Raw genomic sequence first — 24,373 nt, forward strand, 5'->3', positions numbered from 1 at the left:
TGTGAATGTATGTGAATTACTATTCAGGTCTTTGCTTATCAATGTGTAGTCGATTAAAGGTTGTTGTGATTAAAGGGTCAGGAGCCCTTCTGAGAAAAAGGAGACCGGAAACGGAAGAAGAAAAGACACGAGGTCCGGGAGAAGCGACGATTCTTCTTCTTCCTCGCCGAGCTCGGACGCGAGCGGTATCGCTATTGAGCAACGTAACAGAATCGGCGTGTAAAAGCCCGTCTGGCGAGAGGAGTTACCGGGACGTGTAACTACCCTTTGACACGTCAAGTCACTGGGGGTTCGTGCACGGAACCAAGCATCCGGCGCAGTTCGCCTCACCGTCTACAAGGCCGCGTACGGATCGCACGTTGGGCCTCGCGCGCTGGGCAAGCCGTGTGTTGCTTTGCCCGCTTTGCTTTACCCGCTTCGCTTGGCCAGGAGGTGTGCGCTGCAGCCGTTGTTCCCGGTACGGGACGTGCCCGGTGGAAGCACGTCAGGAAGGGTCCGTTCAACCGCCCACGTGCGGAGATCGAACTACAGGAGTACGGAGACATTGAGAGAGACATTGACCATGGAGGGAGTCGGGAGTGGGGCTCACGTGAGGAATGTATAAGATGGCCATCTTAGAGTTATGGTAGATGAGTTTACATCTTTGTACTATTGATTGCTGATTGTTGATGGTTGTTGATTGCTCGGGGAATATATCCTTGATTATTCCGGATCCTTGGTGTGGGGTTTTTTCTTGATTGGAATTCATATTGATTGCGTTACGAAAGCGCATACATAATAGATCTTTCTGGCGGAGTTCCTCTCACGGTCCGGGGGTCACCGAGACCAGGTAGTCACCGGGAGGACCACGTAACATATTCCATTTACAAATCGCATTTGTGTCACAAACAAGCCTGGTGTTGGCTTAGCGGTTAGGGTGACGGCTTGGGATCCGAGGATCCTGGGTTCGAATCCCGGTCAATCGCTGAATTAACGCCAGTGGGATTGACTCAGCCTGTCATCCTTCCAAGGTCGGCAAATTGAGTACCAGCTCACTGGTAATTCCCTGTGTGTTGCAAGAGGAGACTAACAGGGTTGGCGGCAGGAAGGGCATCCGGTCATAAAACATTGCTTCAAAAAGGGGAACAGGGTGCCCACAAAAGGCCAACCCCTGCTCTGCGGGGAAAAATGGCCTCTAAAGGTGGTTCTTTTATGTCAGAAATATGCGATGTGCTTGTGAGAATATTGGGTTTTGTTCCCTTCCCATCCCCTTTCCTCCCCTCTCCTCTTCCCGCCTACCTTCTATTTCCCTATTTATCAATATTCCTTTCACTTCTATTTCTCTATCTCTCTATTTCTTTATTTCCAACATTCTCTAACACTTCACACCAATCTCTGGCATCCATTTCATTGTACATTTACAAACACCGACTCATTTGAAACCATCCCCTGCACCAAAACATTCGCAAACCATGGCTTCTGGTTCGACGCTGGCGGCATCGCAGCGGAAGCAAAGTTGATGCCGGGGGGGGGGGGGGGGTGGGGGGGGAGGGGGGTTCTAAGGACGAAGATGCTGGATGATGCCAGAACCTTTAAACCCCTAACAGTTTCTCTGTGTGACGCGAATGCGGCACAGCAGGGCCAAACAGGAGACAATAATTGGGGGCGGGAGTTTGGGAGGTTTGGAGGAGAGAGGGGGGAGGGAGAGGGTCGTTGTCGTCGTCGTCCCACCCCCCCCCCCCCCCCCCCGTTCGCTTTTCTTCATGGTGGTTTTGACATGACCCGGTCATGGGTGGCGTCTTCAGCACCACAGCTGGGTACAGCGCCACATCCAAATGCAAATCCCCTAATATCTGAGTCACGGCACAGACCCCAGACCATCGGTGCTTTGCCACTTGAGGAGCGAGTTCAGGCACCAGGCCATGGTAAGGTCGTTCCAACTGCCTCCAATGGAGCGACCCCAGGTTCACTGAGGGCACGCCAGAGTCCCTTCCCTATTCTTTACTTATCTCCCTCTATGATCTCTACCATAAACCCTCCTCACGTTGGTTGTTATCTCTAAATATGGGTTTTAGGAGGTGGGAGGAAGTTCTCCCAGAACTCAAAATCTCCACCTCCTTTTTCAGTAAAGGATCATTATTCATGAACCAGATTGTGAAACTTCGTTTTCGTAGCTTCGTTCCAAGGGCTCTTTTTAGAATCCTCACTGAACCTCTGACAGCCTCCACTTGTCGCTCGTTTGTTGTGATATTCCCCGGAATGACTTTTTAAGTGCTCAGTAAGGGTTTAATAAACCTCTCTGTGAAATTCCTCCAATAAACCTCCTCTCTGTGTCATTCCTCGGGTGTGCAGATCCAATATTGTAGTTCGTGATAAGTGATTGTTCGTAAATGCTCCGGAGCGGGTATGATCGTGTAAGAGTAACAGCGATTGTATGTGTTTCATATGTGTTGAATTATGCTCCATTTTTGATCTTTGAGTTTTCCCGCCATTTTCTCTCACCTGATCACCTCCGCATAATTCCTCCCATCATTTTCCGCTCTTTCAGTCCTTTGCTTGGCTGCGATACATTCATGAAAGTGTTGATATGTGTCTTGATTTATCCTGTTTGTGGTTGGTCCGAGATAGCATTCACGTGGAGGGAGAAGGGAGTGGGGGATAGGTCTGAGACTAATTGTAATGTTAGGCGTTAGCCCACGTAATGCGGCATTTGGTGTTGGTTAGCTCGGCCAAGTAATTAATGCTCAATTCACCGCTGATGTCTACCACGCTCAATTCACCAGCACGGTAAACCGACTCTGGGTGCAGGGATCCAGCCCGTGTTAAGGGTTGTAGGCAGCGTCCATGGTCTCTCAGGAGACGCCACCTGCTTGGAGTTATCCAGAGGCAATGTCCATAACAACATATTTTATAAATAAAAATAAAAATTTGTTATTATACAGTGAAAACATCAGTAAATATTAACGAAAACATAAAATATTGTTGCGGATCTCCGATGTCGGCCTTCCGCTGATCAAAGGGAGATTAATCCCCTTGTCCTTTATCTGGCCGACGCGATCCTGAAGTTATCACGTTCCTTCCGGTCGGTGTTAAATAGGGTTGTTGGTCGAATTTAGTCCTATTACCTAATTACTAACACCGACCGTGAAGCAAGGAAATAACTCCCGCACGATTCGCGGCTATGGTTGGAATATGCCGAGCGGATAGCAATCCGCGATCCGAGCTGTTAACAAGGACTAACCCGATTATAGCGGTTGGGATCGTGCCACGCTTACCCAATTGAGAAAAGACTAGGACGATCGGATTAAGAGGAAAACCAGGAAGAACAGGTAATTTATTAACAATGTATAAAGAAGAGGAAAAGAAAGGAATGTACAAGGAAGAGGAAGGAAAAAGACACAGGGCAGTCTTAACCACAGTCTTAACTTATTCCCTGGACTCGGGCCCGCTCGCTCTCAGACTCGGTCTCAGACTTCAGACTCACGTGGGGATGCAGATGGTCGGGTTGAGGATCCGGCGATGGCGTTCCCAGCTCGTCCGGTCCCCGACTCGTACCAGCAGACGATGGTGGAAACCCGCAGGTAGCTCTTCGCGTAGCGTAGGCGCGAGCGGACAATTATCGTGACGGGGAAAGGGTAAGCTGGGCTAGCGCGACTTCGTGGCTCTTGGCTGCGTATGTAATATGTGTACCAGTGCCTTTACACGCGCTCCCGGTATTACTCGCTCCAAGCGCCCCTTCCCCAATGTCCTGCATGCTGCAGTTCTCGGCAATGCGTGCCGCGCGCTCGCCCTTTGTAAGCTGGTTACCACAGCGCGTCTCTCCCTCTCGTACTCAGCGCACGTTCCAGGTCAAGCGCCTCTCTCTCCCCGCTCAGACCTGAAGGTCAACCTCCTATCACGAGTGCAGTTGTGTCAGTCCTCTCATAAAGCGCAATTCCTTCAAGTCCTCTGTAATGAGCGCTGCTGCGTAAGTCCTCATGAGGGCTTTGTGTCCGCGCTTTTATAAGACAAGCCAGTGAACGCTCTGGAAGCCCCAACCACGCCCTGTCAGGCGATCTCACCTTCGCCCTGGTTGGCTGGTGATGGCTTACCGGCTCCGCCTTGATGGCTGTTTGACGTGGCCGCACCTCCATCCTTGCGCTCCGCCCCCCTTTTCGGGCCTCACCTCGTGGCTTTTGGGCTGGTTCGGGCGGAAGCCCAAGGGCAGCGAAGGCTGCTGGCCAAGGAGCGTAACAAACTGGGAGGGCCGATGGGGCACAGACTGGAGAGCGCTTAATGGCGTCGCTTGGAGGGAGGCTGCAAAATGAACGAAAGGGGCCTACTCTTATTTTTTTGACACAACACAGATGCAACTACTGGACATGGCCTTATCTAAACACATACTAAGAAATAACTACAGTCCTAAGGTGACCTACGTGTTGCATATGGCCTATCTATGGGGTGCAACCTTTAACCTTTAATGATGTTATCTGTGTGGGTTCTCAAAACCGCAACAATATGTACAAACATCTGTAAGAATAATTGCTGTCACCCCTACTCTGCTCCTCCACCTACATGGCAGCGATGGGAGATGAGATGGGAGGAGTCTCATTCTGCTGCAAAACGAGGATGGCGTAAGCAGCGCTCATTGGCTCAGAGCGTGCAGACACAATACAAACAATGGCAGCAGGTGCGTTTGCTCAGAGAACGGCTGCATGTTTTGGATTTCCTTCATTCTTTTTTTTCGTATAAATTTTCTGTGGATAAAGAGCTCTATAACAAATCAGCGTTCTACGGGACAGCATTAAGCGAGATATTACTGTACTGTAATCAGATATTTACAGAGGTGTGTGGAGAACTCTCATACACGTAATGCAAACTGTACACAGAACATAACATACAAACTGTACACAGAACTGTACACAGAACATAACATACAAACTGTACACAGAACATAACATACAAACTGTACACAGAACACAACATACAAACTGTACACAGAACATAACATACAAACTGTACGCAGAACATAACATACAAACTGTACGCAGAACATAACATACAAACTGTACACAGAACATAACATACAAACTGTACACAGAACTGTACACAGAACACAACATACAAACTGTACACAGAACATAACATACAAACTGTACACAGAACATAACTTACAAACTGTACACAGAACATAACATACAAACTGAACACAGAACTGTACACAGAACATAACATACAAACTACACACAGAACATAACATACAAACTACACACAGAACTGTACACAGAACTCATACAAACTGTACACAGAACATAACTAGGACGGCACTCTGACGTCACGAGGTCGACCGATATGCCTCCGCCCACATTATTACATCATTATACATACTTCGACCAACTTTAATTGAAATCCCTTCAGCTGTTCTCAGCAGTATCACATTTTTACCTGACAAGACCTCTGACCTTTGACCCCCAAATCTACTCGGTTCATCTTTTCATCTCCACAAATCCCATCACTGGAGTCTGGTTCACAAGTTAGCACAGAGACAACCCAAAAGCATACCACATCCGGTGACTTCGTTTGTGGGACATAAAAATAGGATTTTACAAAATCCTCACTTTCTGGGAATTTCTTGGGGAGCAGCAAAGCCGTGCCACAGAAGATTACGCAGGTTCAGGCCTTGTGGAGTGCCGAGGAGTACACGAAGCATGTCCATCTGTGTGTATGTCATGTGTGTGGAAGAGAGTTTCATTCAAATTAATAAAAATGGCAGTTTGAAGAAAAAAAATCTTCAAGATGCAAAAACATCGCCATCACAATCGGTCTGTCCTTCCACCTGTTACAGAACACAACTCATACAAAGATATAGGTGAATGCATTTATATTCTGATCTCCGTGTGTAAATCTTTCACTAAGCAAAGACTACCACCACCACCACCACCACTACTGCGGATGATGATGTCAGGTCTCCTCGGGCAATGATGGTGTTTGCCATTATATTGCCTTTCTATGGCTGGTACGCACAAGTACGTGTGTGGTTATAGACAAGGGGGGGCGGGGGGGTCGCCACTCCTCTCCGTCCCCCTGCTTGCCGTTGGGGAATTCACCCTCTTCCGCCTGCGCTGTTGGAGTCGACCGGACTCTCACCCACCAGATATGCAGAGCCATCTCTACCATTTAAACCACATGGCTGCGGCAGGTTACCGTGGCGAGGGGGGCTGACAGATACCACACCACCTTGCCCACAGGTGACCTGGGGTTATGCAAGGCAGGGGCATCCATCTCCCTGAGGTATCAGTAGACACCCACATACCCGCAACCACTGCTACTACCACAACTATTACCACCACTATGACTAACATGACTACTAACATTACTACTATCACCACTACTATGACCACTACCACTACTACTACTGTTACTATTACTACTAATACCCCTACACCACTACTACTACTACTACTACTACTACTACTTCTACTACTACTACTACTACTACTACAAACTACTACTACTAGTAGTACATCTACTACTACCACTACTGCTACAATTACAACCACTACTACTAACACTGCTGCTACTACTACTTCTAGTACCTCTACTACTACTACTACTACTACTGTTACGACTACTACTAGTACCTCTACTACTACCACTGCTGTTACTACTACTACTAGTACCTCTACTAGTACCACTACTACTATGACCACTACCACTAATACCACCACTAGTACTACCACTACTACTACCACTAGTACTGCTACTACTAATACTACCATTACTACCACTACTAATACCACCCCTAGTATTATCACTACTACCACTACCACTACTACAACTGTTACTACTACAACCACCACTAGTACTACCATTACTACCACTACAACCACCGTCACTACTACTAATATTACCACTACTACTACCACGACTATTACTACTACCACTACCACTACTACAACTGTTACTACGACTATCATTACTACTACTACAACCACCACTAGTACTACCATTACTACCACTACGACTACTACTACCACTACTACTACCACCACTATTACTACTACCACTACCACTACTACAACTGTTACTACCAGTACCACTACCACTACTACAACTGTTACTACCAGTACCACTACCACTACTACAACTGTTACTACGACTACCATTACTACTACAACCACCACAAGTACTACCATTACTACCACTACAACCACTACTACTACGACTACTACTACCACTACTACTAATACTACCACTACTACTACCACCACTATTACTACTACCACTACCTCTACGACAACATCCACCAACAAACAGTGCTGGCACGACAACATTCTCTGGTTTAACGAAGTACGGCACACGCATTGATGTACCAGGCTCTGCCTGCGAAACACCAGATGACAGTTTATACCTCGGTCAGGATTTGAACCCAGGATTTGAACGCAGTTTATACCTCGGTCAGGATTTGAACCCAGGATTTGAACCCAGGATTTGAACCCAGTTTATACCTCGGTCAGGATTTGAACCCAGGATTTGAACCCAGTTTATCCCTCGGTCAGGATTTGAACCCAGGATTTGAACCCAGTTTATACCTCGGTCAGGATTTGAAACCAGGAGTTGAACCCAGTTTATCCCTCGGTCAGGATTTGAACCCAGGATTTGAACCCAGTTTATACCTCGGTCAGGATTTGAACCCAGGATTTGAACCCAGTTTATACCTCGGTCAGGATTTGAACCCAGGATTTGAACCCAGTTTATCCCTCGGTCAGGATTTGAACCCAGGATTTGAACCCAGTTTATCCCTCGGTCAGGATTTGAACCCAGGATTTGAACCCAGTTTATCCCTCGGTCAGGATTTGAAACCAGGAGTTGAACCCAGTTTATACCTCGGTCAGGATTTGAACCCAGTTTATCCCTCAGTCATGATTTGAACCCAGGATTTGAAACCAGTTTATACCTCGGTCAGGATTTGAACCCAGGATTTGAACCCAGTTTATACCTCGGTCAGGATTTGAACCCAGTTTATACCTCGGTCAGGATTTGAACCCAGGATTTGAACCCAGTTTATATCTCGGTCAGGATTTGAACCCAGGATTTGAACCCAGTTTATCCCTCGGTCAGGATTTGAACCCAGGATTTGAACCCAGTTTATCCCTCGGTCAGGATTTGAAACCAGGAGTTGAACCCAGTTTATCCCTCGGTCAGGATTTGAACCCAGGATTTGAAACCAGTTTATACCTCGGTCAGGATTTGAACCCAGGATTTGAACCCAGTTTATACCTCGGTCAGGATTTGAACCCAGTTTATACCTCGGTCAGGATTTGAACCCAGGATTGGAACCCAGTTTATATCTCGGTCAGGATTTGAACCCAGGATTTGAACCCAGGCTGCACAGCTTCAAAAATGAGTGTGCGTACCTCCAGGCTATCCTGCCAACCATATTTGATAGTTAAAAAAAAAAAAATTCCCATTTTTAAAACGTGTACTTAAAGAAAAATATCATTTTGTCTCAATTTTTAGAACAGTCCACGATATTTCTTCAATAACATGAACACGACATCACATACCATGATCGTCACATCATGCTGTAAAAGCACCCCGTCATGTTTCACTATCATGACACAACACGTCAGCAGACGTTACCGTGACACGTCACATCTCAATGTCCCGTCATACCGTCGTGCTGCCAAAGATGGTGGAAAGATGAGCTGAAGCCAGTAGGTCTCGCAAGAGAAAAGGACATTCAGTTCCCAATAAGAGGTAAACCTGGAGGGGGGGAAAACAACACAAAGCTGAAAAAAAAAGCAGAAACAGAAGTCACACAATGTGTCCAACTCAACACAGCTCTCTCTTTCTCTCTTTCTCTCTTTCTCTCTTTCTTTCTTTCTTTCTCTCTCTCTCTCTCTCTCTCTCTCTCTCTCTCTCTCTCTCTCTCTCTCTCTCTCTCTCTCGCTCTCTCTCTCTCTCTCTGTCTCTGTCTCTCTCTCTCTCTCTCTCTCTCTCTCTCTCTGTCTCTGTCTCTGTCTCTGTCTCTGTCTCTGTCTCTGTCTCTGTCTCTCTCTCTGTCTCTCTCTCTGTCTCTCTCTCTGTCTCTCTCTGTCTCTCTCTGTCTCTCTGTCTCTCTGTCTCTCTCTCTCTTTCTCTCTCGCTCTGTCTCTCTGTCTCTCTCTCTCTGTCTCTCTCTGTCTCTCTCTAGTGAAATCTTACCATATATGGCTATGAACTGCTTTTACCTCCACCCCACTTCCCCCCCCATCTCCCCTGGGTCACCTAGGTCACCTCAAACAAATTAGTCAGGGAGCTTTTGTCGTGATAGAGTCCCGTGGGCACTTAATGATTAGAACATACCACCTAGCTGCTAGATACCTTATTTAGACCCTAAGGAACAAGAAAAACATGTTGGCAAAAACTGAAGTGCTGCAGTTGGCGGCCATCTTGGATTTCAAAATGGCCACCATTTGTGAACCCTTTTTGACTATAACTCGACTTGTGAATATTACATGAAATAAATTTTGGTGGATATATACCCCCAAATGTTTATGTCAAAGGTTTAAAATGTATACTTTTAATTTACTGTGGTAAACCAATGAAAGGCAGCCATCTTGCTTTTCAAAATGGCTGCCACATTTTATGTTTATTTAAAATATATAAACGTAAATGTCTCAAGATTTTCCTTTTGCAAAAATACCTAGAGTTTAATTAACAAAGAATTGAAATATGCAATTAATTCATTAAGGGCTATATTATTGTAATTTACCTGTTTTGTATACTATGAAATGTGGCCTTTCTGGGTATCCGTATTGACAAAACTACTATAGAGGGCGTCATTGTGGCTGTAAGCTGTATTTACTCCACACATTCAGCACATTGTGGAGCTATGCTCGCACGATAAAGCCGGACAAAATGGACGACACCAGGAACGAAGTTTCACTGAGCTATTTATTCTAGCTCAACTCGAAAGAACTCAAAAGCACTGAATAGCCCGTTAACACATGCGGCAATGTATATCAAAAGTTCACCACACAAAAGCCACGCCTCTCAGGCGGGGCGTGGTATGCAAATAAGTCAGCCACGCCTCTCAACGGGGCGTGGTATGCAAATCGAGAGTCCGCCCGGGCAAGGCAAGTCGGGACACGTCCGGGCGAGTCCGGGCAAGTAACCGCCCGCCGGTTACGTCATCGGCCGGTGCAAGGTGATTGTGTCATGCTTCCGGTAACCGCTACATGTGCCCCCCCCCCAGAATTAACTTGCACCGGGAGAGTCAGTTTGAGGGGGGTCCTGATAACCCGGCCGAAACGACCCCTGGCGATTCGTGTGGGGGTGGTAGGTGGCGTGGCGGTGGATGGTCGGGCGGGGGGCTTGGTTGACGGGGGACGGCCCCGTCGTGGAGGAAGGGCCAACCGTGGAGATTGGTCGAGGTCCAAATGGGCCGGCTTGAGGCGGTCCACGGAGATGCGGTCCGGTTTGCCGCCGATGTCAATGATGAACGACTTGTCGTCCCTCTTCAGGACCCGGAAAGTTCCATCGTACGGCGGCCAGAGCGGTCCCCGGTGTGCATCGTTCCGGATAAAAACGTACTCCGCAGTGCGAAGTGCTGGGGGGACGTGGGGTTGGAGCAGCCGTGGTGGGACATGGGCACGGGGGCAAATCTCCTGGCGGCCTCCTGGAGGACCGAGCGTTGGCGAGCCGTGGACCAGGGGCCGGTGGCGTCAGGGATGAACTCGCCCGGCACACGCAGTGGCTGGCCGTAGACCAGTTCGGCGGTGGAAGCCTGGAGGTCCTCTTTAGGGGCCGTTCAGAGGCCCAATAAGACCCACGGGAGCCTGTCGGCCCAACCGTCGTCCTGGAGGCTGGCCCTGACAGCGGCCTTCATCAAGCGGTGGAACCGCTCGCACAAGCCGTTGGCTTGGGGGTGGTAGGCCGTGGTGCAGTGTAGCTTGACTCACAAGGCCTGGGCGATCGCGCCCCAAAGCTCGGAGGTGAATTGCAGGCCTCTGTCGGAGGAGATGTCCGAGGGGGCTCCGAAACGGGCAATCCAGGTGCCAATGAAGGCCTGCGCCACGTCGGCGGATGTTGTTGATGCCAGCGGGATGGCCTCCGGCCACCTGGTGGTCCTGTCCACCATCGTGAGGAGGTGGGTGAAGCCCCGCGAGGAGGGAAGGGGTCCCACCAGGTCCACATTGACGTGGTCGAAGCGCCGCGCGGGCACGTCGAATGGTGCCAACGGGGCCTGGGTGTGCCGGTGGACCTTCGTGCGCTGGCAGGCGACACAGGCGTTGGCCCAGTCGCGGACGTCCTTAAGGAGCCCGTGCCAGACGAACTTTGCTGCCACGAGCTTCTGCGACGCTTTCCGGCCCGGGTGGGAAAGGCCGTGGAGGGCGTCAAAAATGTGCCGCTGTCATCCGGTGGGCACGATGGGGCGAGGTTGGCCCAGGGAAACGTCGCACAGGAGAACTGTGCCTGTGTCCTCGAAGGGGACGTCGGCCAACCGCAGGCCTGTGTCCGCTGTCCGGAGGGCTTGCACCGTGGGGTCGGCGGTCTGGTCGGCCGCTATGCGGGCGAAGTCCACACCGAGGTGGATGGCGTTCGCGCCGGACTGGGAGAGGCAATCGGCCACAGCGTTGTCCTTGCCCGCGACGTGCCGGATGTCCGTCGTAAATTCAGACACGGCAGAGAGGTGGCGCTGCTGGCGGGCCGACCACGGCTCTGCAACCTTGGCCATGGCGAAGACCAGGGGTTTGTGGTCCACAAACGCCGTGAACGGGCGGCCCTCTAGAAGATGGCGGAAGTGGCGAACGGCCAGGTAAAGGCCGAGGAGCTCGCGGTCGAAAGTGCTATACTTGCGCTCGTTAGGGCGAAGCTGCCGGCTGAAGAAGGCCAGCGGTTGCCAAGCCCCGTTCACCCACTGTTCATGCACGGCGCCCACCGCATAGTCAGAAGCGTCCGTGGTGAGGGCGATGGGTGCGTCGAGCGCCGGGTGCGCCAGCATGGTCGCGTTGGCGAGGGCCAGCTTAGCGCCCGTGAACGCCTCGTCCATCTCTGTGGTCCAGGCGACGTCGTGCTTGGCCGGCTTGCCCCGAAGGGCTTCGTACAGGGGGCGCATGAGTTGGGCGGCGCGAGGCACGAACCGGTGGTAGAAATTTACCATCCCCAAAAATTCCTGTAGGGCCTTGATGGAGTGGGGGCGCGGTAAACTTGTGACTGCCTCCACCTTGGTAGGCAGCGGGACGGCCCCGCGCTTCGTGATGCGGTGCCCCAAGAAGTCGACGGCCGTTACGCCATACTGGCATTTCGCCGGGTTGATGATGAGGCCGTGCTGGCCGAGGCGCTCAAAAAGCGTGCGCAGGTGGATGAGGTGCTCCACCCGGGAAGTGCTGGCGACGAGAATGTCGTCCAAGTAGACGAAAAGGAAGGTGAGGTCGCGCAGCACGCTGTGCATCAGCCGCTGGAAGGCCTGGGCCGCGTTCTTAAGGCCGAACGGCATGCGAAGGAACTCGAAGAGGCCAAAAGGTGTAATTACCGCCGTCTTCGGCACGTCGGCCGGCCGGACGGGTACCTGGTGGTAGCCCCGAATGAGGTTGACCTTGGAAAAGATCACCCGCCCCGCCAAACGGGCGGAAAAGTCCTGTATGTGTGGTATCGGGTACCGGTCGGGGGTGGTGGCATCGTTGAGGCGGCGGTAATCGCCGCATGGTCGCCATCTGCCACCCGGTTTGGGCACGATGTGCAGGGGCGAGGCCCACGTGCTATTCGAGCGCCGCACAATGCCCAATCGCTTCAGCGTGTCGAATTCCGCCTTCGCCATGGTGAGTTTGGTCGGGTCCAGGCGACGAGCCCTGGCGTAGACCGGTGGACCTGTGGTCGGGATGTGGTGTTTGACGCCGTGTTTGACGGCGACGGCTGAAAACGTCGGCTGCGTGAGGGCGGGAAACTCGGCGAGCAGGCGGGTGAAATTGTCCGCGGCCGGGAGTGCGCAGGCTAGCTTGGTTGGTGCGGAGCCGCTCAATGAGCAAGCGAGCGAGCTGAAGGTCTCCGCGTTGATGAGCCGCCGCCGTTTGACGTCCACCAAAAGCCCATGCGCGCATAGAAAATCTGCACCCAGCAAGGCCGTGGGCACGTTCGCCGTGATGAAGTCCCACCTGTAGCGCTGGCCCCTAAAGCAGAGTGCGACGCTGCGTGAACCGAAGGTGCGGATGGAGGAGCTGTTTGCGGCGACCAAGGCGGGGCCGCAAAGCGCGGCCTGTTTGTCCTGCACCGAGGCGGGTATCACGCTCAGCTGAGCGCCGGTGTCGCACAAAAAACGCCGCCCGGACGCTGTGTCCGTGATAAACAGAAGGCTGCCTGAATGGCCGACGCTCATGGCAGGCAGCGAGCGCCGGCCTGGTCGTTTCCCGACCTGCCGAAAGTGCACGGTGGGCGGAACGTTCTGGCCTTCTGCCCGAACCTGGCGTGGTAGTAGCACGTGGTCCGCTCTGGTGGAGGCTCCGGCGGTCGTGTCGGGTTCGGTAGACGGGGCGTCGCGGCGGCCGCTGCCGCCAGTGGCGCTGACTCAGCCGGTGGTGGCGCCGGTCGTGGCGCGGGCGTTGCCTCGGTCGGCCCAGGGTTCCAGGCGGCCTTCCGCCGTGTCGCCTGGCCGAGAAAAATTTATCGGCCTCCTTGGCCAGGGCGCGAGGGTCCGTGATGGGCGAGTTAGCCAAAGCTAACCGTACCTGCCAGGGTAGCTGCCGGAGGAACAGCTCACGGAAGAGGAAATCTGGGCTGTGGTCACCGAGTAGAGCCAGCATGTGATCCATGCGCTCGGATGGACGGCCCTCACCCAGGTCCGGGAGGTCGAGCAGCTGTCGCGCGCGTTCGGTCTCCGTGAGTCCAAACGCACCGAGGAGTAGGCCTTTGAGCGCGCCGTATTTGTCGGCGTTCGGCGGGTTCTGTCGGAAGCTCAGGACCCAGGGCAGCTTTGGAGGCGTTGAGCGTGGAGACCACATGGTGGTAGCGCGTCGTGTCCTCTGTGATGTTCCGCAGGGCGAAGAGAGAATCTGCCTGGGCGAACCAGATGGCTGCGTGTGATTCCCAGAAGCCAGGGAGCTTCAAAGCTACAGATGACCATCACCGTGTTCTCGAAAAGGGGTCACCAATTGTGGAGCTATGCTCGCACGATAAAGCCGGACAAAATGGACGACACCAGGAACGAAGTTTCACTGAGCTATTTATTCGAGCTCAACTCAAAAGAACTCAAAAGCACTGAATAGCCCATTAACACGGGCGGCAATTTATATCAAAAGTTCACCACACAAAAGCCACGCCTCTCAGGCGGGGCGTGCTATGCAAATAAGTCAGCCACGCCTCTCAACGGGGCGTGGTATGCAAATCGAGAGTCCGCCCGGGCAAGGCAAGTCCGGACACGTCCGGGCGAGTCCGGGCAAGTAACCGCCCGCTGGTAACGTCATCAGCCAGTGCAAGGTGATTGTGTCATGCTTCCGGTAACCGCTACAACATGTCATTGGTCAGAAGTCTACTGGCTCAGTATTATGACACCAAGCAGGAAAAAAACCCCAAAGTTTGTGGTAAGTTTACATTTCTATCTTATAGGTTTTGATAAGATGCTTTTAAGGAACTTGTTTAGCTGAGAAGAAACAGTTTGCATTGGAATAACTAGTTTAAATAGGTGTGTGTGTGTGTGTGTGTGTGTGTGTGTGTGTGTGTGTGTGTGTGTGTGTGTGTGTGTGTGTGTGTGTGTGTGTGTGTGTGTGTGTGTGTGTGTGTGTGTGTGTAGTGTTACGGATTCGTGACTTCCTTTAAATTGATCTCAAATCCTAAAACACTCTTTAAAAATGGATTATATTGTTGCGGATATGAGGATGGCATTTTTTTGATTGTGTGTATTGGATTGTGGTAAACTGCTGTGTACCATTGGTTGGATATGGCCCCTCTTGCCTCCAGAGTTGTATAAAGGTAAAAAGGGCGTCTCGGTAATTAGTCCATAAAGCATACACGTCAGCCAATCATAGAATACCCCTGTTCGATAGCTTATATCTTATTATGTGTCTTAGGGTAAGGCTGTGTCTCCCATTAACTTAAATACTCCATTGTACCAAGTGAAATAAGAGTAGATCCCCTTTCATTTCATTTCAATGGCCAACTGCATTTTGGGCGGTTTTCTTCAACCACCATTGGCCACGAGGCAGGGTTGGGGAAGAAAGGCGGGTCCCCACCTCGTCAGAGAGGGGAGAAGTGAGCCAGCCCCACTCGAACAACCATGAACAAGGGGTTTGGCTTGAGAGGGCGGAGAGAGAACGATTGGGGGAGGTTCGCAAAGGTTGAGGGGCGGGGCCTATATAACCCGCGGCGGGGCGTTCCCCAAGCAGATGAGCTTTTACAGAGAAAGGAGAGGAGTCCAAGGGAGGAGACAAGCAGATGCGCTTTTACTGAGACAAGGAGATGAGTAAAAAGGAAAGAGCTGGGTCGTCAGAGCAAGAGCGCGTGGAGAGGAGAGAACCCGTCACGCCAGACCCCCCCACCAGCGCGTCGGCTCCACCAAGCAGCTCCGACCCGTGATCCCGCGCACACGACAGGCCCGGTGGCATCAGCGGCCGTCGAGGTCCAGCCCGACGTCCCGTGCGGGATCAAGCTCCAGCCAGCTCCGTGCCGTCCTCCCCCTCCAGCCACACACCTCCTTCCAGCCAATCCACTCTGCAATTCCCCGTGTGAGTCAGTGTCTTTGTTTGTTCTGTCCTGGGTAGGTAATTAAGCTTGTATAAGGAATTCACTGTGTCACCTGCGTCTCATGTCCCTGTAAATAATCGTGACTGCTCCTTTTTGCTTGTGTGTGTAAATAATAAATCCCGTTACTCTTCTGTACGTCTTCTTCCTCTTTGCATTCGGTCGCTTTAGAGTTTTCCCGATTGAGTAGCTGTGGCGCGATACGGCCAACGTTCAGGGTGAATCGGGTTTTAGTCGGGGAATAACTGTTCGGCCGCGGTTACACCACCGCTCGGTAAAAATAACATCTAATCCGCGGACCGTAACAAATTGGTGTCGGGGAGTGAGATACGAGGCCCGAAGCGCGCTTAACGCGCTCAAAATTACAAGCAGCTGGAAATTGTTTTGTTTTAAAGAAAAACCCGAATTTTGAAATCGCGCCATGGCTGGTCAAGGCGACGGGATGCCGGTGGGAGAGATAGAGATAGACGGGGTGGAATCGACCCAGGACCTCGGGGAAATGTATGTGGGGGAAGGAGAGGAGGAGAACATTGGCAATGTGGTTGAGGGGGTATCAGGTGCACAAAATGGCGCGCTCGCGCACGTGGTTGAAGGGTCCCAAAATAGCGGCGCCGCAGAGGGCGAGCCCGCGGTGGCGGCTGGGGACGCTGGGCAAACCGGGTTTGACCTCAGATTATTCTTGACCCAACTGATGGCAAAAATGGATGCTCAGGGTGAGCGATTGGAGGGCCAAATGGGGGTAATGGGGAACCGGATGGATGCTCAGGGTGAGCAATTGGGGGTAATGAGGGACGAAGCGAGGGGTACCGGTGAGGGATTAGAAAAAAAATTTGAGGGGTTAGACAATGGGATAAAAGAGGTAAAGAATGGGTTAACGGGGGTGGAAAATAGAATGGCTGCCCAGGAGAATCAGTTAGAGGGGGTGAAAAATGGGTTAATGGGGTTAGAAAATAGGATGGAAGACAAATTGCGGGAGATAGGGGAGCAATCCGCCCGAGAAATGAAACAAATGGGAGAGCAGATAGAGGAGGTGAAAATCGGGGTAGAAACCAAACTGGATGCTCAGAGGGATGAATTGGGACAGATGAGGGCGGCATCTACAAAGGAGAGGGAGGAGAGGGAGGCGATGAAAGAGGAGATACGACGAGGTGTAAGTGAGGAGGTCTCGGGGGTACGCGAGGAGGTAAAGCGAGGTGAAAAGCGTATAGAGAAAGAGGTGAGAAATGGGACGACAAGGTTACAAGGGGGCATAGAGGACCTGACGGAGGAGGTGGAACAGCTGACGGAGGGACAAAAAGAACTAGTGGATCAAGTAGAAAAGAATACAGCGGTACTAGGAGGGTTGAAAGCGACACAAAAAGAAATCAAAAATGACTTAATAGCGACACAGAGGCAATGTCAGATGGTACGTGAGGGACTGACAACGAGGTTGGAAGAGGTGACAGAAGTAATGGAGACGAAGGACCGAGAGGTGAGGACGCACATAGAAACGGTCAAGGTAGCCTTAGAGGATGAACTTGAGGAAACGCACCGGGAAATAAAAGAGGTGAAGCAAAAATTAGAGGAAGTGGAAGAAGAGGTGAGTGAAATTAAGAAGGGACGGACAGAAACTAAGAGAGAAATACAGGAGGAGGTGATGGAATATGTACAAGGTCGGTGCTCAACTCATAATGGTGTGCTCACTAACCAAATAAAGAGTTTGCGGGTGGTGAAGGAGGTGCGGAGACGAGGTGCCAAGGTGAGTGGCGATATACGTGAAAATGCATATGATGTGAGGGGAGCTTCAGTCGGCTTGGGGGTTGATGTGGACCCGGGTGTTCGTGAGAGGCCGTTGGTGAAGTGTGCGACAGGTCTGGTGTGCGAAAAAAGAGGTGTGCGAGAATGTCCGACTCTGGGGTGTGTGAGGAAAAAGTGCGCGCCAAGGAGTGAGTGTGCTGTCGAGAGTGAGTCGGTCGTAGCGCGTGTGCGAGGGAGCACATGGAAGCGCGGTGTGGTGAGTGTTACGGCGGAAGTAACGGGAGAGTGTGCGCAAGAGAGTGCGCGAGAAAGGTGTGTAACGGACAGGTGCATGGGGAAAGAGTGCGCTGTCAAGAGTAAGGGAGAATGCACACCTGTGGTGAGTGTTACAGAGGATGTAACGGGAGAGGGTGCGTGAGAAAGGTGTGTAACGGACAGGTGCGTGAGGAAAGAGTGCGCTGTCGAGAGTAAGGGTGAGTGCGCTGTCAAGAGTGGAGGTGAGAGTAGTAAGAGTGACACGGAGCGTGAGTTGGTTGTGATAGGTGAGAGAGGATGTACACCTGGAATGGAAGGAAGCACACCTGGAATGGTAGAGCGTGTGTGGGAATGCACGCTGGAATTAGTAGTGAGGCACGTGGTTGGGTGTGCGAGTGAGAGCACACCTGTGATTGTCACAGAGGAGGTGACCGAGGAGGGGGCGCGAAGAGGTGTGTTGGTGAGGTGTGCGAACAACGAATGTGTGCCAAGGTGTTCGGTGGTCAGGTGTGTGACCAAGTCTGTAAGCGGATTGAGTGTACCTGGGTGTGTAAGAGAAGGTGCAATGACGAGGAGCATGGGAACAGCTGGATGTTTGAGCAAGGAACGGGCTGCGGGGTGTAAGCATGCAGGTGAAGCATCGACGGTAACCGGGTTAGAGGTTAGAACGACTTATAGCCGAATCGGGCCCTCGGTGCGCGTCGGGCAGCTTCGCGTGCCGCGAGGACCAGCGGGGATCCGAACCACGGCGGGTTCGAAAGGACCGCCGTACGCGATCCACGCTGGGCATCGCTTTGAACGGCCGCGTCCGTGCTCCACTAAGCGGAGCGGGCAGCCCGATAGGAAGGGTCGTCATGGCGACCCCTTTTTGTTAAGGCATTCCGGCAGGTCGAGATCGGGCCATGGGATGGCTCCGTGCCGAGGTGGTGCGTGGGATCTCGGCCCGGGTAAGCCCCCGTCCCTGCACCGAATGCGGGACGTATCCAGCCGCTGGCACCAAACAACCCGCATTCATTGCTCGGCTTTACGAAGCCGAGCTTTGGAAGTGAATTGGCGCACCGAGAGGCACTAGTGAGAAGACTGATGACGAGAATAGTGTTTTGGCCCCGAAATTAGAAAAACAAAATTTGATGATTGGCAAAGGATTGGCAGAGTGATGATTGGTAATGGTACAGTGATTGGCAGATGATTGGCAAATTTTTGATTTGTTGGATTTGGACGAGCAAAATTTATAGTAAGAGATGCCCCATGTGATGGGATGGCCAATCCACCATCCCTCACAGAGGGGGGCAAAGGAGCACTAGTTTATGGGGTTGATGGCAGTGAAAACTAGCCCGGGAGGGTTAGGATATATCGTGTGTAGGGATCTAGCGAAGATGACATTAGGTAACGTTAAGGTTTAGTTAGTGACTGATACCTGCAGTGGGGACGCAGGTAGATTAGTGTGGATGATAATGACGAGGGAGCGCAATAGTTTAAAGGGGCGACTGGGAAGCGCAAGTTTCAGAGGGGAGTAGTTAGATGAGATGATGCCGTGTGTTTGAGGATTCAACAGGTGTGATTGAACAGGTGTGATTGCACAGGTGTGCAACTGGACAGGTGGATGGAGCAGTGTATGAGGGAGTAGTGGTGATGTGTATTGTGATGACCAAATGGTCCAGGAAGAGAAGGAGGGTGCAGGTGGCACCAGGTGTGAGTGCACAGGTGTGCACCAACAGGTGATTGGAATGGATGGTCGTGGAGTGCGTATGGTGGAAACTATGGAGTGGAGTGGATGGTGCGAAGGTGTGAATGGGGGAAGAGTGGACCCCCATCGTGAATACCTGGGGCGGGTAGTGTAAGTGTTAGGTAGAGGGTACAGGTAAATTGTGGTTGGATATTGGCATCTGTGGTGCGAGGTGAAAGAATGGTATTTGGATGGGTGCATTAGTGTTGTGGAAATGGCTGGGCGTGTAGCCTGTTAGTGTGTGTAGTTGGTTTGGGCACTCCACCACTGTGAGGATGTCGGCCAGGTGAGGCCGCAGGTGGGCTCTGGGAGCCGGTAGAGTTGTTGTGGATGGGGCCCGAGGATCCGGAGGACGGACCCGGGTAGCCCAGTGCCAGAGGGCACCAAGGGGTGACAGAGCCAGGAGGGGCCTTCCCCAGTTAGTTAGGTTAGGGTGAGGAGCTAGGTAAGCTCGGGTGGCAACTACAGTGGTGGAGGTGTGCAGGTGGGTAGACCTGCTGGGAGAGCTACACGTCACAGCCCAGAAATTGTGCAAGGGCACCGGGAGATGAATCGGGGGAGTGAGACCCCAAATTGAGCAGCACCACAGTTTGGTCAATGGGAATTGGTTTTTAGATCCCATAGTGTAAGTTGGCCAATGGATTGGCAGGGAAAGACCCCGGGTAGTGTAAAGTGTGTTAAAGTCATTTAGAGGATAGTTAGGATTAGGAAGTCTCCTCGCACCATCTACATGCACTCACCTGAGGTGACGTAACTCCACACCATGCCATGTTTGATTATTTTTTATGTGCAAATGTTTTGGATTGTGAGACGCATCATGACGTGGGTGTGACATTGTGCTTGATGTTCCATCTCTCCCTCCTTATGAGGATTGATGATGAATTGGTGATGGCAAATTTTGGATAGTGGGATTGTGGTGACGAATTTGATAAGAGAAATATGGGGAAGACGTGACAGTAGCGACGAATTTGTAAAGGTGTAGATTTTGTAAATATGGGGTAAGGGCAAGGGTAGTGTCGGTGACAGGGGGGGTGACGTACGGTAGGGACGTGCTTTCTCATTTCGCTCTCCGTACGCATTTCGCCTTGCATTGCCTTATTGATGTGCACCCTTGTGACCTTACCCCTCGCTCATTTGACTTCCCCCTTTTGTCTCCCACATGACCTGTGCGCCATTGGGCGCCGAGGGGAGCGTGCGTGAGTCCTCCATTGTGCGCCCGAAACTCTCAGAACCAGCTGTCTGCATCGATGCACCACATGATGGACCACATGTCTGTGGCCGAGCACCACTTATGGACCCCATGGGTTGGGGCATGGCCCCTCTGCTGGAACCGGCCATGAGGGCCCGAAATCTTGCTGGCGGACCTTGGCCACAGGGCACCGATGCCCCACAGGTGAACCACAGTAGTCGGCCTGGTGGGCCATAAATAAATAAAAGGGATACGTTGGGTGCAAGTTTTAATACAAATAGGCCGCCAGCAAAGGAAAATGACAACAACTGGAAGAAATAATAATAGCCAGCAGAGGGAGCCGAAGAGCAAGAGATCACCTGCAGGGTTAGGGGTTGTTGATTTTATTTTTATTCATGAACATTCATTGAACAATGGTGACTGCACCGATTGGTGCTTGGGGGTGTATTGGTGCGTTTTGGGTGCTTTCATGGTGCGTCGATGCAGAGCAGAATGTCTCCTCCCCCCCCCCCCCCCCAGAAAGAACAATTACAGGTCCTGGGTTAGTTTTGTAAATAAAAGTAGCGTCAATTGTAAATAATGCTCCCCACCGTCAATGTATAGTTTGAAGACCATTCCGCAATTCGGTTAACTGTGGGCGTAAGTCTGTTAGGCAGGGTGCAATGGAGCAGCGGGACACATTTATTTATGTTTTAAAACTGTCGCACTCAGGGTCAGGTTAAAAGTAGAGGGAACTACACCTACGTGTCACACTAAAAATAAAAGTTGTAGGCCCGGGACGTGCCTAAGAGGAGGAGGGTGCAGTGTTGCGGATATGAGGATGGCATTTTTTTGATTGTGTGTATTGGATTGTGGTAAACTGCTGTGTACCATTGGTTGGATATGGCCCCTCTTGCCTCCAGAGTTGTATAAAGGTAAAAAGGGCGTCTCAGTAATTAGTCCATAAAGCATACACGTCAGCCAATCATAGAATACCCCTGTTCGATAGCTTATATCTTATTATGTGTCTTAGGGTAAGGCTGTGTCTCCCATTAACTTAAATACTCCATTGTACCAAGTGAAATAAGAGTAGATCCCCTTTCATTTCATTTCAATGGCCAACTGCATTTTGGGCGGTTTTCTTCAACCACCATTGGCCACGAGGCAGGGTTGGGGAAGAAAGGCGGGTCCCCACCTCATCAGAGAGGGGAGGAGTGAGCCAGCCCCACTCGACCAACCATGAACAAGGGGTTTGGCTTGAGAGGGCGGAGAGAGAACGTTTGGGGGAGGTTCGCAAAGGTTGAGGGGCGGGGCCTATATAACCCGCGGCGGGGCGTTCCCCAAGCAGATGAGCTTTTACAGAGAAAGGAGAGGAGTCCAAGGGAGGAGACAAGCAGATGCGCTTTTACTGAGACAAGGAGACGAGTAAAAAGGAAAGAGCTGGGTCGTCAGAGCAAGAGCACGTAGAGAGGAGAGAACCCGTCACGCCAGACCCCCCCACCAGCACGTCGGCTCCACCAAGCAGCTCCGACCCGTGATCCCGCGCACACGACAGGCCCGGTGGCATCAACGGCCGTCGAGGTCCAGCCCGACGTCCCGTGCGGGATCAAGCTCCAGCCAGCTCCGTGCCGTCCTCCCCCTCCAGCCACACACCTCCTTCCAGCCAATCCACTCTGCAATTCCCCGTGTGAGTCAGTGTCTTTGTTTGTTCTGTCCTGGGTAGGTAATTAAGCTTGTATAAGGAATTCACTGTGTCACCTGCGTCTCATGTCCCTGTAAATAATCGTGACTGCTCCTTTTTGCTTGTGTGTGTAAATAATAAATCCCGTTACTCTTCTGTACGTCTTCTTCCTCTTTGCATTCGGTCGCTTTAGAGTTTTCCCGATTGAGTAGCTGTGGCGCGATACGGCCAACGTTCAGGGTGAATCGGGTTTTAGTCGGGGAATAACTGTTCGGCCGCGGTTACACCACCGCTCGGTAAAAATAACATCTAATCCGCGGACCGTAACAATATCTTTACTCGAAAACATGGAAAAAGTGGTATTACACTTAGATATATGATCAGTAGAAGCTGAGATATTGTCCGTTTCGTACCTATTGGCGGCCATTTTGAATTTTGCAGCTACCGGCCATCAGAGGGGTGTGCCAACTTGTAGCCAGTGGTTTTTGAAAATTTCATGACCTGCCCTATCATCACGCCAAATTTCAAAAAGGTGTCACAAAGTGCACGATTCTTGTGCTTTATGACATGTTCCTCCCCCGCTAATAAACAAATTTGGGATTCATTCACGTCAGCAACATTTAAACCATTACTGCTGTTATTATTATCATTTCCTGTAATATGAAACACAATTGCTGAGCAAAGATAAAATTATAATAACAAAACACATTGCAGATGTTTTAAAAACACTGGAAGGTAGGCCTACTGCAAGAACTAGTTCCGAATGATGATAGACTAGAGGCTCTTACACTACCAGGGAAAACGGATCACCTACCTGAATCTGTATTTACTGCAATTGAAGATTTTGTCTGCAAGTTGTATCTCCCTAATACAGACCTATCAAGTGCAGCTGATGTTAGGTGGTGGCTCTTCAAGAAGAAGCAAGCCCAATCAGAGGGTTTGCCACCAACCCTAGCTGCACTGCGACCTGCCATCCTAAGAGCTCACTACCAAGCTATAACCTGTAACTATGACATCATCGCAAACCCAGCATTACCTCAACCGAGGGATTTTGGTTGGGATTTAGTAGATGGACACTATAAACCTGTCATGACCTCTCTGCCTCCTGCTCCACAAGCAGTAATTGATCTGGTGAAGTGCTCCTGTAAAAGAACACCATGTGCAACCAATCAATGCAAATGCAAGAAGAATGGTTTGAACTGCATAGACCTTTGCAGCTGTTCTGAGGATTGGGAGTCATGTGACAATTCAGCAGAGTATAGTGACACCGAAGATGAACCATTTTAGATGTATAATCCACCAAACAACTCTATCAACTTTCCATATCCAGTAATCACAGACCTAACACTCTTCATGCTCATCCTCCATCAGAGGGACCATATAGAGGTGTCCGCAGTCATCAGCTTGCTTGTACTTAAATGAGAAGATACGAGAATGCTTAAAATATCCCGGTTTGGACAATTTGGATCATACCCCACACCTCCAGTCCTCCACCCCCCAAAAAAATATAAATCTAAGGAAAGCAATTATTGTTACAGTTGTTTACAACCAAACGCTTTCTGTGCTTAAATATTTTTGGTACATCATTCCTTACCACCTTTACATCGAATCTCGGTCGATCGCCGAATTAATGCCAGGGGGGTTGACTCAGCCTGTCATCCTTCCGAGGTCGGCTAATTGAGTACCAGTTCACTGGTAATTCCCTGTTTGTCGTTGAAGGCGGCAAAAAGGGTTGGCGTCAGGAAGGGCATCCGGCCGTAAAACATTGCTTCAAAAAGGGGACCAAAAAAACAACAACTACCACGGTCCCCGAAAAGGCCAACCCCCGCTTCGCGGGGAAAAAAATGGCCTCTAAACGGTGGTTTATTCCTTACCACCTTTATAAATATGGCGGTTATTACAATACATAACTCTTTTCGAAAGGATACGCTACTCAAAATGGCATAAGTATGGCTCACCAATCACATATATCTTGCTCTGATCATGCCAGATGTATGTTTTACTACTTCCTTGTCATGGTAAATGTAGGTTTTGCCACCAAAATCAGCTTTATACCACATTCGAATCCAGATTTATTCAAGAAATAAACCTTAAATGGCGGCCATTTTGAAATCCAAGATGGCTGCCCCCG

General features: G+C 50.9%; 2 protein-coding genes across 6 annotated transcripts in view; both read right to left on the reverse strand.

The window, feature by feature from the left end:
• TSEN2 (tRNA splicing endonuclease subunit 2) overlaps positions 1–24,373 on the reverse strand; it is an 841,321-nt gene that overhangs the window by 234,257 nt on the left and 582,691 nt on the right. The gene's annotated exons all lie outside the window — the stretch shown is intronic.
• Positions 1–24,373, reverse strand: part of ERMARD (ER membrane associated RNA degradation) — a 143,209-nt gene that overhangs the window by 56,050 nt on the left and 62,786 nt on the right. For all 5 annotated transcript variants that reach the window (XM_078776845.1, XM_078776844.1, XM_078776846.1 and 2 more), the window contains 2 exons: positions 8,635–8,724; positions 5,577–5,674 (listed from right to left, as the gene is read on the reverse strand). In XM_078776845.1, coding sequence (XP_078632971.1) covers positions 5,577–5,674; positions 8,635–8,724 — 188 coding nt within the window. The remainder of the gene's footprint in view (positions 1–5,576; positions 5,675–8,634; positions 8,725–24,373) is intronic.

Source organism: Myxine glutinosa, chromosome 4, assembly GCF_964187855.1.
Source record: "Myxine glutinosa chromosome 4, kmMyxGlut1.1, whole genome shotgun sequence".
Lineage (NCBI taxonomy): Eukaryota > Metazoa > Chordata > Myxini > Myxiniformes > Myxinidae > Myxine > Myxine glutinosa.